At 43.2% G+C, this 15,777-nt stretch overlaps 2 protein-coding genes across 7 annotated transcripts in view; both read left to right on the top strand.

Moving 5' to 3' along the window:
* The first annotated feature begins 420 nt into the window (after positions 1 to 420).
* Positions 421 to 11,707, top strand: LOC117186673. The gene is made up of 4 exons (XM_033387712.1): positions 421 to 459; positions 637 to 812; positions 1,274 to 1,356; positions 11,502 to 11,707. The coding sequence occupies exons 1-4, from the start codon at positions 421 to 423 to the stop codon at positions 11,705 to 11,707; spliced, it is 504 nt and encodes a 167-aa protein (XP_033243603.1).
* LOC108153188 (SCY1-like protein 2) overlaps positions 11,671 to 15,777 on the top strand; it is a 20,292-nt gene continuing 16,185 nt past the window's right edge. For all 6 annotated transcript variants that reach the window (XM_017283002.2, XM_033388039.1, XM_033388040.1 and 3 more), the window contains exons 1-8: positions 11,671 to 12,627; positions 12,704 to 12,829; positions 12,905 to 13,003; positions 14,177 to 14,341; positions 14,404 to 14,524; positions 14,644 to 14,739; positions 14,798 to 14,943; positions 15,381 to 15,511. In XM_017283002.2, the coding sequence (XP_017138491.1) occupies positions 12,445 to 12,627; positions 12,704 to 12,829; positions 12,905 to 13,003; positions 14,177 to 14,341; positions 14,404 to 14,524; positions 14,644 to 14,739; positions 14,798 to 14,943; positions 15,381 to 15,511 (1,067 nt within the window). In that variant the 5' untranslated portion in view covers positions 11,671 to 12,444. The remainder of the gene's footprint in view (positions 12,628 to 12,703; positions 12,830 to 12,904; positions 13,004 to 14,176; positions 14,342 to 14,403; positions 14,525 to 14,643; positions 14,740 to 14,797; positions 14,944 to 15,380; positions 15,512 to 15,777) is intronic.

Below are 15,777 nucleotides of genomic sequence, written 5' to 3'. Positions count from 1 at the left end.
TTGGCATAATTGCCCCGCTTCGGAACGCACTTTTCAAATGGCAACCGACACCCGCCAGCATGCCAGCTGGGTGAAGGGTGCGCAACAAGCGTGAAAGTCAAATCAGCTGCCAAACGGCCTCGGTTCTCGTATTCGTCCTGCTCCTGGCCCTGGTCTTGGTCTAAAATCCACCATGCTCCTTCCACCGCCCACCCCCCTACGAAAAGCCCATTTACATGCCCTTCCAAGTATAAAACTCCACGAGTGTGACATTGACTGAGAGACCCACTTCTGGCAACCGGCGGCTGGCTGCCTGTCTCTGCTCCGACTCCCGCGCCTTCCCTTGCCACAACAAACTGTTGCTTCTCAGCTGTTCTTGGCCTGGAGTCGCCCCTCTTTATGGCGCCTGCGCACTGGCCACCGCCTCCTCTTTTTTAGTACATGTACGAGAGTGCGGCGCGGCTGTCTGGCTTTGAAACTGTGGGACTGGGACTACTGTTACTGGGGTCGGGGTCTTTCGGTTACGGGTTTCGGGACTTCCCCTCTTTGCGCAACAGTTTAGGGACATTTTTACGTTTGATTGGGACTTTTTCTAGCTGTTGCTTCGCGGCGGCACACGTCGCATCGCCTCGCGCCGGAGTCAGGCACGGCACTTAGTCTGTTTGGGGACTTCACGGCGTGCGAACGTGCCAGGATTGTGAACGGGAGCATTTAGATTCAGCTTCTGCTTCAGCTTCAGTGGGAAATCGACAAATCAGCCAAAAGGCATATCGCAACGGTCAGCTAAATACACTCACACTCATATATAAGCACACAGGAGAGAGAAGTTTCAGGTATAAAACACACATATGCTGTACTAATGTACACCTGTACTCCCCTCACTCCAGAATAGAGTGAAAGAGCGAAGGAGATGTGCTGCCTATAAACGCGTTTAAATATTTTGAAAATGCTGCCGTTGTCGTAGTGCCGCTTTTTTTTTGTGCCGAACCCAAAAACGGCGGACTGCCTGCCATTCAGAGTCGCATGAGCGTTGACCGTTAAATGTGCCGTTAATTTTTTGTATGCTTAAAATGTGAATGGATTTCCCAGCTTTTCATTCCAATCTTTTTTTTTGTTTTTTTTTATAAAAGTGACTTTTTATTTTCCTCAAATTTGTGGAGCATAAATCTCTTCAAAAATCGAGCAGGATAAATTTCTGGGAACTTTATTATGTGAAATTTCTAAAACTTTCTGAAACTTTCGACCGTGTTCCATGTCATCATAAAAGAGAGAATGTATTTTTTATATGCCACAGCTCAGTGTCGGTGTCGGTCTGGGCTTGGATTGTGATCCGTGTGGTTCCTGTTGTGGTGTGTGGCATATTCCTGGCCATTTCAGGTGAGTTAACAAATCTCGAATTCCACTGAAAACTGCAAAACCGCATTCAAAACATTTAAATTTTCTGAAAGCATTCCGCTCTGACTTTTGTCTTTTGATTTCGACTGTCAAAATGCGTTAAACGCTCACATAACTTCTGCCATAAAGGGAACTAATTAAAAAGTACCACCATTGGCAGGAATTTGCTGGATTTTGTGGGTCCATCGTTAAGCTGCTCTCTCTGTTAATTAATTAGTGATTTTGGGGCGAATGTCGAGGACAGATGTTTGATGGACAGTATTTTTCGTTTTTGAAGGGCAGAGTCCATGACCTTCTGGAGGGGCTTAAAGTTATTGATTTAGAGTTCTGTAAATACAGAAAGAAAAATTCATTAAGTCAAGAATAATAAATATTTATTTGTCTGTCTTTCTTTAAAGTAAAATTTGCTTACGATTTCTTTCACACGTATAAAGTTCGCCCGAGTGTAGCATAAAATGTGAGTAATAACAAAGGAAAAGTCTTAAGTTTTCCGCTTGTTAAGCTTTGGTTTTAAGTAATCCATCTCTCTGACAACATTTTAATTTGTCTGCCTTAAGGGTACATTTTAATACAAGATTTTGGTGCAAAGGAAAGTTCAAATATCAAGAATAGTGCTTTAATCCGTTGATTTTGGTTTTTGGTTTACTTTTACTTTTAAATTCTTATATGGGTGTCCCTTCCATTAAAATCTTTCAATAAATTATATATGAAAGCCTAGATGATCAATTCCATTATTTAGGGCAATATATTTCTCCCATTTTTCTTATAAATCCAATTAAATTGTATTTAATAATTTCAATATTTTGGCATTTTTTTTTCGATATATCTGTACATATGTATGTATTTATTTATATAATAAGTAAATTTGATATATAATTTAATAAAAAATTTCTATATATAATTTATCTATATTTTTAAGAAAGAAAACATTACTTTTGTATTATGAATAGACTCACAATAGAACTGGCATCGATTGATATCATATTATTTTGTTAGAAAGAACATAACAAAAGAATTGTGAATCGCAGTAGGAAATGGAATCGAATTGAATGAAATTTTTACAATGACTTCTTTTCGATACTTTAGTCTTTTGACATAGAAAAATCTTCGAGCGAAATCGATGCAAATATTTCTGTGTTGAATTCCAGATATTAAAGCAGAATAACGACCCAGCAAAGCAATGCAAAGTCGCGAGTCGCGAAAGGGAAAATAAACATTTTCGTGTTTAATTACTCGGTTAGAAAAAAGGGGTCCTTTGATGGTTTGAGCATCCTCCAAAACAACAACATTCAATGGAATATTTAGGTCAAAGCGCAAGAGGGTGCTATTATTATTATGCAACTCAATAAGCGTGCCAAAGGAAAAACAATCTGCTGGAAAGTGTTCCACTTCCTCCCACGACTTCCCTCAGTGCAATATTTTTTGCATCAGCCACTCGACGTAGGTTTTGTTTTTGCCATCTCTGGCATAAAATTTCTCCTCAAACTTATGCAAATTTCTGGCTTATAATTTCGCCTGAAATCAAAAGTTATAAGTAGAAGCGAACGCGAACGCGAACGCAAAAAGCGGTGGGGCGCTGGAGCGCTGGGGCAGGAGCACGAACAGGAGAAGGAGAGAAGCTTGAGCATGTTGCCAATTTTGAGTGATTTTGGATACCTGCTGCAGCAACAGGAAACTTAAATTATGTTTTTATTTTTAGACGCAATTGTTTGAACAAAAAGAAAACGGCAAGAAAACCCCGCGTAATGACATAATTTGTAATTTGTTTTGCTCTGGGCAACGGCAAGTCCTCTAAGTTCTGGACTCTGCAATTTAAAATAATTTCTACTTTTGCCCCCTAAATGCCATTAAGTCATTCGAGGCATTGTAGAGGGGCTTGCAGTGGTGGAGGAAAACTTTTAGCATTCAATGTGTGTGTGCATGTACAATACTTCTTTGGGTGTTGTTTGTGCGGGGCGGGGGCTGCAGGCTTTTGTTTGCTGTTCTTTTTTTGTCCTTCTTGTGTTCTGCTGTTCTGCTGTTCGCTTCCAGGTCGGTGTCTGGTATGTGTACGTATATTAATGGGGGTGACTGTGGGTGCATGGTTTTTTTTAGTACTGCATTTATGCACATAATTGAGTGCTGCCAGAGTTGACGAAGATAACACACACATTTTTTTTACCGGTTTTTGCCTTTTTACACGTCTGCGTTTATCGTTTTTACAATGGTTTTGCTGTCAGAAAGTTTGTTTTTACTCACACAGCGAATAAAAGCACACAAAATCCACTCTAAACTTCATTTAGAACAATTTGCATGATTCCTAGCCTGGTGAGAGGTTAGAAACATAGTTCTAAAGGAAGTTTTTAGGAGGCACTGAGGGAAAAAGCGTTGTAAATGTGATTTCAAGGTCAGATGCTTTAATTTTCATTCAAGTTTAAAAGTATGCTAACTAATTGATAAATTTAACTGCTCGTCTGGGGGCCAGTAAGGCCGTTTGCCTAACAGTTAGCTAACATTTAGCTGGTTCCCAGGTGACTGCTTTTCCGTCACGTAAAAGTCCTTGTTAGGTTTTTAACCATATTAAAATCATACGAGAGCTAGTCTCCTGCAAGAGCACACACAATCACCATGTTGCCCTATGTGAGCTTCAGAAACTCCTCCTACTCTTGAATAACACTATTTCCCTGAAAATTCCGCTCGATTAGTTTTCGACGCACACATGGCCTCGCAAAGTTGCTGCTAGAAATATATTTACCAAAAATTGTTCGCTGAAACAATTTGCATTTCATTGTCGCCTGGCAAACTGCATTTCTGATATTCATAATTTTCCCTGAAAATTGTGGAAAATATATGCGATTGATTCCTCTGCTCCACACGACTCTTCTCCTCCTCTCTGTTTTCACAATATTAATTAGGCTGCCTTCTCTCTATGGGGGTGGCTGGGGAGCGTAAATTGAATATCAAAAATGGTTCTTCCATTTGCACTAGCAAACATATTTCTGCTGCCTCGAATTTCTGTACATTGCTGGTCCAATTTATTTGCGAAAATTATGAACTGTGGTTGGGGTTTGCCACTAGTCGGAAAATTGCATTGCAATTTTCAGGAAAACAATGTCTCTTTAGGCTCGTGCCAACCATAAATGTGGTATTTGGGTTTTGGGTTTTGTGTGTTTGTGGAGCTTGGGGAATACGTGTCAGTTCCGAGGAGTGTCAAAAAGTTGAGCAAAAGTTCATCTCCATCTGAAAACTTTCATTATCATTTAATATTTTTAATATTGCTATTTTACACTCGTAGAATTCTAAAGAACGTGTCTAATTGTCTTCCTTCCTAATGATAGAAACGTAGAAGAGCAAATTCTATATTCTCTTGTGGTTTACATCAAAATTCAATATTCAATTTAACACGTAAGAACATTCCAAATCGTACACTTATTCGGCAAACCTCACAAAAGGATCGCTCCATATTCTGGTGGAGGCTGAGCATCGTGAGGCATATCAAGTTCTCAATTTCGTTGATATCCTGAGTATTTTTGGCGCGCAGGCAGTAGACCTCTTGCTGTCTAGATATCTTCTTGCCATACCTTCATTTCAACCCCACAATCATTCATAAATTTAACAAATTAAATACCAATGAAATCAAATCTTTTTTGAGTCAATGCTTTAATTATATCGACACAAAACGAAACCCAAGCATTCTCCAAAGTCTAGATTTAATTTCGCATTGAATGCGAATGCTGGCTACAATAAAATTAATTTGGATTCTAAATGAATGCGATTTCAGGCATATGCTGGGGCATGGCATATTAAAATTCATGTTGCGTGTGCACTAATAAGCAATCAAATTCAATTTCCATCCAGAATGGCATCTGCAGATTGGCGCTCGATGTCTTAACGCCGTGTAAACAGGCGTTTCGCCCACGCTTCGACAGCTCGTTCTAGAGAGCTGAGCTGCTAGTGCGGGTGCTGGTGCTGTTGCTGTTGCTTAAGCTGTTAAATACCGGAATGAAGCGGCATTATTGAAAACTGATTACTCAGGAGCCAGGCATTCAGTCCAGGCGCTGCCACTGGCCCCCAAACAAACATATTAACGCAGTGAGGCCTGACTTTTACGCATATTGGCCTGGCAATCAAGCCGCCTAGCCAAACATGGCAACATATTGTGCTCACGCACGCGGAAGAATAACAAAAGCAACCAAAAGAGGAATCGCCTCTCAGTAGCAACACTTCGCCAGAGACAAACTAATTGCCCATTCTTCTTAATGCGAATGGATACCAGCCCGGTAGACCGTACAAGTGTGCCAACAGTACGCATCCGAGACCAACTTGATATCTTCTGTTTGGCTATTTGTACTACAGCCAGAACCAGAATTGTAATTTCCTACCAATTAGAAAGGGTTAGAAGGATCTATCTAAACCTCATTTTTTCTTCTGGCAATCCTCATCGTATAGATACAATGCTTCTAATTAGTGCTTCGGCGGCTTGTGGCTGTTCTAAAATGAGCTTCATAACTTGATTTGGGGGGTCTGAGGCAACAGTTTACGGTCCTTGGCGGCCTCTTGTATACAATAATTATGCCACAATTGTGTTGTTGCTGTTGCTGCTTCTGCTGCTATTGAAGTTGCAGTTAGCCACAATTCAATTACCATCGCTCGTCTGCAACACTTAAGCAAATGCTTAAGCAGCTTTTGTTTCGATCTCATCCCCACTAAGGACAGACACTTAGCCCCGCTCACGCACACACACAGTTCCATTCAATTTTCAAGTGGATACTATGGAGGATAACTAAACAAATTACGCAAAAGATTTAATTAAGCAGCCCATAATGCCACAGTGACAGCAGCAGCAGCAGCAGTGGCAGTAGCAGGGGCGCAGAAGGAGACGCAGCAGAAGCAACAGCTCTGCTCCCTGGGCACGTTTCACGTGCCGTATACGTAATATGCAAATGTGCGCATTTGGCTCGAGGGGCCATTCCCACCGAGTAGGGGGATGAGATGAGACCCAAGACCAATGACAGGGCAGGAGTATTGAACTCTGCCCCCTGCCCCTGCTATTCCCCGTTAAGAGTGCTCTCAGTTGTATAAGATTATTAGCCCATTTCGAAACAGAGAGAACCCACCTTCCTGAGGCGTAATTAGCAGGTAAGCAGCTGCTGCAGTTGCAACAGGAGGCACTCTCGAATGTATACTATGGAAATTCACCTGCTCGAAGGCATCCGAGGAATGGCAGTTTATCCATACTGATTGCAATCCCAAAAATGTGCTTTCGGGCCGGAGTGGGAGGAGCAGTAGCATTACGCTCGAAAGTATGCTATGGAAATTTGTACAGTTATCATTTCACAGTGCTTTTCAGCAGAGATGTCTGGCCGATGAGAGCTTCATGTCTTTTTGTTTTCGTGTCACGCAACCAACACACATCTGTAGCGCTGGCCTTTGCCCCCCTCTCCCTCTCTCTCTCTCTCTCGAGCAAGGCGGACTATGTATAAACGAGGAGAATGCAAACAAAAGATGGGGCACAGTCACAGTGGCCCTAACTGCCACACACAACCCCCGCTGTCATGTGTGTGTGTGTGTGTTTGTCCATGGCTAAAGGGACCGTCATATCTTTTTTTCTAATTGAGACATCTGTGTGCCTGTGCCTGTGCGTGTGTTTGTTTTGGCTACTGTGTCTGTTCGTTTCTGTCCTGCCTGTCTTTCTGTCCTTCCATCTGACTGTGTGTGTGTGTGTGTGTGTATTTGTCTTCAATCAGCGCTTTGCTTGGCAACATGCTGCCGCTGTTGCTGTTGCTGTTGCTTCCTTTTGTTCTGCCCTTTGTGCCGCATCTTCGTCTGACTTTGGGCTAAATATATTTAACGCTCAGCAGAACCTTAAATGCGCACAAATACAGACACATTTTGTCAAAAATATAACATTCAACAAAAAACAACAACACACAAATCTCTCTGCTTCTTGGTTGCCAAAAATAATTCTCTCGCTCTATGCCATTCACCAGATTTCCCTTCGCTTCGTTCGATGGAGTCTTCTTTGTGGAGAGATGCAGAGGGTATTACGATTTTGAATAGTTGTTTGTTTTGTTGCATGACTAACGAGTACATATGTACGTATGTATGCAGAACCACCTCGATTTCATAGTAAGAAAAGTTTTTGTGAACTCCAGGAATTTGTACAGCTTACATTGATTAAAATCAGAATCATTTCTCCGAAAAAGCTGGTTTTTTAATCAAATTCTTAACTTTGCCTGAATCAAATAAGTTTTTTTACAACGAAAAAAAAATGAATTCATACAAATACTGAGACCGCAAGGGTATTTATAGTCTCTGCCATCGAATATATGTTTTCTATGGTGTCTGTGTTTACGACACACTTTTATCAATTAATTTTGGATGCTTTAGTCCGTGCCCTAAATCCTCCTCCGTGTCCGCGTCCACTTTCTCATCCGCATCCGCATCCGCATCCGCATCCGCATTTATCTCCGTGTTCATGCTCATGTCGCGATCAATAAAACCGGCCCGTGCCACATGTCCACGTGTCCCGGCCACGAGCTGCTCGCATTAACAGCTTTCCACCCTGAGGCCCGCACCGTCCACCACCTGCTCTTAGGTGCGCGAGCGAGCCTTTATAAAATTCAAATTGTAATTAACAGCGAATTTGTCCGCTAACTTTTTCAATGAAATTTATTAGGAATTTGATAGCAGGTCAATGGATAAGCCACTACCATTAAAAGCTCGCATTTTCCGCTGATGAAAGTGGGGACTCGTACGGCGCGAAAGTAGAATAATGAAGAATCAATATGGGTATGCCAGCTTCTCGTTTAATGTGAGTTTCATCGCATTTTATAAGCCTGCATTTTAAATGGGAATCCTCTCGAGTTGGAATAAATTAAATGAATTTCATTCACGATACAGCAACACACAGACAGAATGTATGGATTTGGCATTGTTTCGGCAGCTGCGATTTAATTACATTTATTCAGTTTTCATTTAATGCCTGGAGATAATACATGAATTTATACACTTTTGTTTGTTTGTTTTTTTTTGTTGTTTGTTTATTTAGTATTCATTTTATGTATTGAACATATTGTATTAATCAAGTAAACAAGATCTGTCCACCCTTTTATTTGTTCGCAAACTCCGTTAATTGAATGATTTATTTATCCTTGCTAGTTTTTATAGAACATACCTTACCATACCGAATAAATTCTAGATTCCTGGATTCCTAGATTCCACTGGCATAAATTTCTTTTACAGTTTTTTGAGAAAGCCAACCAACCCACTAAATGATTCAATTCAAAATAAAATTCCCTGGACTTTTGCGAGTAGATTACAAACGGAATACCATAAAACCGAATCGCATTCGTTCGCCTCGCTTAACCGTCTTAAATATTTAAGCTTGTTTGTCCTCGATTGCAAAATGCTGACCTAGAAAGTTGCCACCGCCAATCGGTATGTTACCGTGCCCTCGTCCTGCTGCTTTCCTGCTGCCATTCTGGCTGTCTGTTAGCCATCATCGGTCCCTGTCCAGTGTCGCCATTCGTCTCTCAGTCCGTCCGTCTGCTGCCGACTCCTCTACACAGTTGGAACTTGGTTCCGTTTGAGTACAGACACCATTAAGCACACAATGCGGCCAAGTTTCTCGGCTCTCATATTTTATTTGTTTACCATCAACACAATTTATTTAACGTACAAATTTCACGCTACTTTGCCCAAATCCTTGGGTCGCCCTAGTCCCTGTCCTGTACCTGGGAAAAGGCAGGAAAAAGCCAAAAGGTAAATGTTTTCACTAAATAGTTTTACGTTTACTGGAAAATGTATGTACCCTCGTTTGTCCGCCCCATCCCCCACGCATCCCTTAGACTTCCTTTGACTCTGACTGTAAGACGTCTCAAGTCGATTTGCTGGCTTTCCGACCGTTGGGTGCCTCTTGCCAAAATGTTTACCTCCATTGAATAATTCAGTGCACAAAGAATGTATACCAAGCGAAAACAGCAGGCAGACTCCTACGGAGGGGAATGGGCAATGCAGCAAGCATGCGACGTGCCTCGTGGCATGAACAGGGAATTTGACACATGTTTTGCAAGTCAAATTGCATCATGTTTCCATTTGGCCAATTGCTGAAGTACGTCTAGAAGTACAAATTTATGCAATTTCATTTAAGCATTTTCCGCCAGATTTTTTGTTTCTTTACCCAGCTTTTGCCTCTCTGCCGTCGCTATATGCAGTAATTAATAAAGAGATTATGTGCTAAGCGTGTTATCATAAATGAATAAAAAGTTTCCGTCACCTCTCTTTTGATCAAACATTCCCACAAGCAGACAGACACCGAGATATCCGTATTGAATGGCCTGGCGTTGGGGACCCAAACTCATTTAACTTTTTAATTGTGCAGTTGCAAGGCAACAATTCAATAGAATTGTATAACAAGCTAGACCAAAGTTTTCTTTATAAACAAATCTGTCTGTTAAAACAATGCTTTGAGTGCAGCGAGTCATGTAATCATTATTCTGATATCAATTTATTGCAAAAAACTATCCGATTGCGGGCAGCCATCTGTGTGTTCGTTTGATTGCAGGATTTCTGCAGTCCATTTGATAAAAGAGCTTTAGCAAAAACAAAACACACACATTGTCTCTTATGGAGCTTCTAATTGGTGGATGCTGCCATAAAAAACGAACAAAACGAGCACAGATACTCGATATTACTCGTATTTGGGTGCGGTATTGATTTAAATATTTGTGTAATAATAAATATACCTTTGATTCGTATTACAATTATTAAATTATTAATGGAAAGACGCTACTAGTTATCCCTAAGTGCTTTTTAATTAGCTTTATTAAATATTTAAATATTCATTTAATCACACAAAGCAAAAACCTAGCCACAAATTCCCGCACGTTCAATCTGAGTTATCAGGTAATGAAACAACAAAAAAAAATCAAATTAAAATAGGCAATTAATTATGACCTTATTATCATGTTTGTTTTTGCATTATTATCAAAAATTTCTATAGTTTTCTGAATATACTATACATGTGAATTCTGAATTTTCGGGGGAACCATGAATTATTCAATTCATTTAGGCAGCAGGGGGCAGCAGAAGGGGAAAATAATTGAATTTTATTGAAAATAAATTATTCATTCAGGGAGGCTCCGGCTTTCAGTGACTTTCGCATTTCTGCGCTTACAGCCGAAACGTTCCGTTTTCAGGTGCTCCCATTTTCTCATGTCCTGTTAAGCGCACAATTTAGTGAAAAATCGTCTGTGATGTTTTTGTTGTTGCATTGTCCAATTATTTAAAAAAAATATTGGAAGTTGGGTCTATAGGTCCTATTTATAGATATTTTTTCCCTTTAAAATTGCGATTTGTTTCGCATAAAAAGCCGTTCACTTCTCATTTCGACCAGGAAAATGTTTCCGTTTTGAAAACTAAAAAAGTTTTGCGTTTGGCAAAAACAGAAATTTATCAAAAGTAAATCGAAAAGTTTTTGCCTGCCTGATTGTCCATATTTAATTCTACTTAGTTCTAGTTTAACTGGGAGATATGTATTTACGACTATTGGCTGAGGTAAACTAGTTCACTAAACTATCTCTCCTTCTAGTATGTGTTACATGAGAGTAGAGCGAGCTAAAGCCAGTATCTATTTAAAGAATTCTAGAATACTGATTAAAAACTGATTACCAAAACTCTTGATGTATTCGCCCATTTCTTCCTCCGTTAGTTTCTACACAATGGCATCGAATGAATGTTTCGATTTGAGATCCCCGGAGAGAGGTGGTTCCAAATTTAAATGTTAGCCAACTATTAGTTATTTTTGTATAAAAGCACAGAGCCTGTTATGACAATGCATCTGAAGGTGATTCGCAGTAAATGTATATTACTGTTGGGCTACTACCGATGGCTACTAGGGATTCTAGCAAACGAGTTTAACCCTCGCTTTTCTGGCACTTAATGAACGTATGAATGGAACACAAAGTCGGCGCCGATAAGCGCATTAAGTGTCAGTGCAATGAGGGTTTCGAGCTTTCAGCCGGGCTCCGGCTCCGGCTCATGACTCCGTTGTCGGACCAACCCGGTAGCCTGTTGGCGGATGAGTACTGTGAAGTGGCCGCAATTACAGTGAAATCTATATATATTTCTGCTCCCCCTCATTGCAGCCACGAACTTGAAAGGAAAGCAGCGCTCCAAGGAGACGACCAAGCGACTGTTACGTAGGCCAGCGAAAGGAAGCGGAAACGCGGCTCCTGATTGGCGGCTGGGCAGACATCCAAGACAACGGCAACAACGGCGGCCAGAATTTTCTCTCGTTTGGATAGTGTCGAGGAGGTGCAACGCGGTCGCAGTGGCAGCGCTATCGGAATAGCACCGGCTGGCGGTGCAGCGGCAGGAGTGGGACCAGGACCAGGAGCGGGCGTAGGAGGGGGTGTGGGAGTCGGAGTTGGAGTGGGTGGTGGTCCAGGTTCAGGTGCAGTGGCAGCGGCAGCGGTGGCAGCGGGTTCACCAGCCAGGGCTGGCCAGCAGCAGCAGTTTGGAGGCGGAGGTCTGGGCGGAGGTGTGGCTGCTGTCGGTGTGGGTCTGGGAGCGGGACCGGGAACGATTGCGTCACGGCAGCGGAGCGCCAGCACGGTGCTCGACATAAGCCTAGCGGAGCGCAGCAAGGTCTCCTCCATCGGTTGCCCGCCCTCTCCGCACGTGAGTCTTCTCAAGCGAGGGTCTCTCTACCCCGGCGGTGGTGGTGGTGTCGTGAATGGACTCGGCCTTGGCGATGCGGCGGTGATTCAAACGAAATGCGACACATTTAATGGAGTGGCATTGGGCGTCGGCGTTGGAGTCGGTATCGGTAGCGGTGTGGGCGGTGTGGGTGTGGGCGCTGCCTCAGGTGTGGGATTAGGAACAGGAGCTGGAGCTGGACAACGCGGACGTCTATCATCTCTTTCATCATCATCATCCCCCGCGAGTGTACCAGGTGCAACACTCGGGGATCCATCAGTTGCTGGAGGAGGGGCCGGATCTGCCCCAACTATCGGCAGTGCGCCCGTACAGCCGGGCCCGAAGCGACAGGGCAGCTTCTCGAATGTATTCTCGAAGCTAATCGATGGTATGCCCGCTGGCACAATGTTTGCCAAATTCAAAAGCACCAACGTGGCCGCAGCCACCACGCCGCAGAGTGTCGCCGATGGCAATCCCATTACGCAGTACTTTGAGATTGGCAAGCCGGTGGCTTGTGCCGGGCCAGAGTTGGCCTGGCGCATACACGATGCGTACCGCAAAAGCGACAACAAGGTGAGTTTCCCAATACCCAAAAGCACGAAAACTCCTTGCCACAAATGGAAATGCTCCCCGTGTTTCTTTCTGGCAGGAATGCTCGGTGTTTATTTTCGAGAAAAAGGTTGCGGAGAAGCTGCACAAGCCGCGTCGCAAGGAGACCATAACCGAGCTGCTCAAGAGCTCGGTGAAGACACTAGAACGCTTTCGCCATCCCAGAGTGAGTGCCGGCCCTGTCTCCCCCATCGATAATTACTTTTCCGAAGGTCTCCTTTCTGGTACTCTCTTTCTGCAGATACTCCAGATCTATCACACCGTAGAGGAGAGTGCGGACACCCTGGCCTTCGCCTCGGAGCCCATCTTTGCCAGCCTCTCGAATGTGCTGGCCTTTCATGTGAGTTTAAGTTTTAGTTTTCGGTTTCAGTTGTGGGTTTCTGACACCGACACGGACATGCAATTTGTGTGTTTGTCGCTTGGATCGAGGCCTAAAGGTAGTCAGTCCTGCCTTTTCCTCCCTGCTGCTACTCCCACAAGGGAGGGAACGGCTAAGATTGTTCTGTGTTGATTGTTGTTTCTGCTGTGGCTCTGGTCCTGGCTCTTTCCCTAGCTCTTTCCCTGGCCCGTTCAGTGTTTTGTTAAAGTTTCTCTGCAGCGCAAAGTCAAGTGCATAGTTTGACTTTCAGCCCAGTGCCTGCTTCACCAGAGAATGAGGCGGAAATACTGGGTATGCATGACAGGAACACAAACGCCAGCCAGCCAACCATCCAGCCAGCCAGCACACTCACACAACTAAATCGAATTACACTGGGTGCGTTTGCGTGTTACTGTCTATGAGAAAGTTTACGCTGCCAGGATTGAGTCAATAAAGAGCTTCGGTTTGGGGCCTCCCAGCTCTGAGGTTGATACGCTCGGACAGTACGTTCCGTTATAGATATAGATATAGAAATCATCTAAAGTGTATCTAAATAATGGGATATAATAATGTTGATTCGCTTGGGTATAGTTTTTATACAAATTTAATCAATAAAAGGATAAAGTTAGTAGTCAAGAAATATCCCCTATCAGCATAGTTTTGTTATTCCTATATCTTTGAACCGCACTGTACCTGTACTCCAGCTCGAAAGTGTATTGAGGTGCACACAAAAAAATTTCTTACAGAAACAGCAACACACAGCACAAAACACAAAACAATTACCCAAAGAGCAGAACAGTACCTTTCGAATAGTTTTTCAGTCTCAAGGAAAGTCAATTCCAGTTGAATTACTTTGAAAATTGCCAAAGGTAAAACACAGAGCACAAACAAATTGCCCCTCACAGAACCAATGAAAAATTGGAAAAGCAAATCAAAGGTTGGAAAAAACAAAGAGAGAGTGGGAGAGAGCGAGAGAGCGAGTTTAAGTGGCTTATCATCAAATGCAATGGGAATTTTTAAGTTATGATTCGAAGGTTGCCATTTGGTGGGGCTCCAAAGAGTGATCCAAACGAAAAGGCAACGTTTCGACGAGCTCAGACCGGGATTAGGCACTAACTCTTTATTGCCTGTCTGTCTATCCGTCTGCTCGTGAAGGAGTCGAAGACCTATGACAATGCGAATGTGGCAGCTGCTGGAGGAGCGGGTGCCGGAGTGGGTCCGGCCCAGACACAGGGGCCGGCGGGCGTCCAGCCGCAGCGGCCCGCTCATGCAAAGGAATACAGCTTCTTGGACATGGAACTCAAATACGGCTTTCTTCAGGTGAGTGGCAGTTGGGAGTGTGGCCTTCGCTCGGATATTGTATGCTATATGTTGTCCTGCAGCTGACGGAGGCCCTGGCGTATCTTCACTATTCCGGTCACGTAATTCATCGAAATGTGTGTCCATCCTCTGTACTAATAACTAAACGCGGTATATGGAAGCTAGCTGGCATGGAGTATGTGGGTGAGTACCACTACCACGAGTAGTATATTGTGGCCACTGTCCATAGGCCAAATTGAAATGAATTGAACTGACGGATGTGTGGGGCGGAATGGCAATTTGTATTCATATTCGCATTGCAGAAAGAATGAATGAGACTGATTTGAATAGCTCAATTCCGTGTCCGCCGTGGAGTAACAGGGTATCAAAGATGGCCCAGCCGAATCTGGATTTTATGGGTAAATTCGCATCATTCATTTGTATCTTCGATAATTTGTATATTGTGATATATTTTAGCACCCGAAACACAGTCAACGTCCAAGTGCAGTCTGCTCAGCGATATGTTCTCATTGGGAATGGTGATCTGTGCGGTATTCAACAATGGCAGGCCCCTGATACAGGCCGGAAACTCCACCTCCAACTATGCCAAGCAAATGGAAACGGTGCGTAAATAGCAGAGGGATGTACATCGAAGGACAAGTGCCAATTGGTTGGATAAAAAGTTTCCAGAATCGCTCCGCTTGGCTGCTTCTGGGCTGTGGATTCTGGTCTGTGGGCTCTTTCGAGTTTGGCTTGTTTGCCTGCTGTAATTAGATTCGCAGCTTTGTCAAATGCAAATGTAATCAAAAAGTCCACTTGAAACTCTAATTATTTTGCCACTTGTGCGGACAGGTGACGGAGCGGAGCAACAGAAGCTGTAGCTGTAGCTGTCGCTGTAGCTGTAGCCGTAGCCGTAGCCCCCCCAGGCGTTTGTCATTAAAACTTTTCGTCCTGTCTGGGGCATTGGACTTGTCCTCAAGTGGTTTCTAATGTTGTGGCCAAGTTTATTTCGGTTATGCTTATACTTTTTCCCCCCTTCTCCCTCTGCTGTCCCTAACAGTTGGATGATATGGTCCACAAGTTGATGCCTCGTCTGCCCATTGCCCTGCAGGAGGCCACTTCGCGCATGGCCAGTCGGGATGCAACGGCCCGGCCCACCGCCCAGCTTCTGCAGTTGATCAAGTACTTCATGTGAGTGGATAAATTAATTAACTTTCAGCTAAAGCGTACAGCCAGGAGTAACAGTCGTCAGAGTAATAGCAATTTGTGCAGTTTTTTCACACAAAGTTTTTTTTGTTGAGTTTTAAATGTAATTGACACCTGCTGAAAGCACACAAACACACATTTACCTGAATGTGTGTGGTTTGATGTGGTGGTGGGACACGCAATCTCTAAGCCAATTTGTAGCTGAAATTCAATTGAAGGTTTCACTTTTTTTTGCACCAACATCAACCATT

The sequence above is a fragment of the Drosophila miranda genome, chromosome XR (genome assembly GCF_003369915.1).
Source record: "Drosophila miranda strain MSH22 chromosome XR, D.miranda_PacBio2.1, whole genome shotgun sequence".
Classification (NCBI taxonomy): Eukaryota; Metazoa; Arthropoda; class Insecta; order Diptera; family Drosophilidae; genus Drosophila; species Drosophila miranda.
Note: the sequence above shows the minus strand (reverse complement) of the source record. Positions and strands in the feature narration are given on the sequence as shown.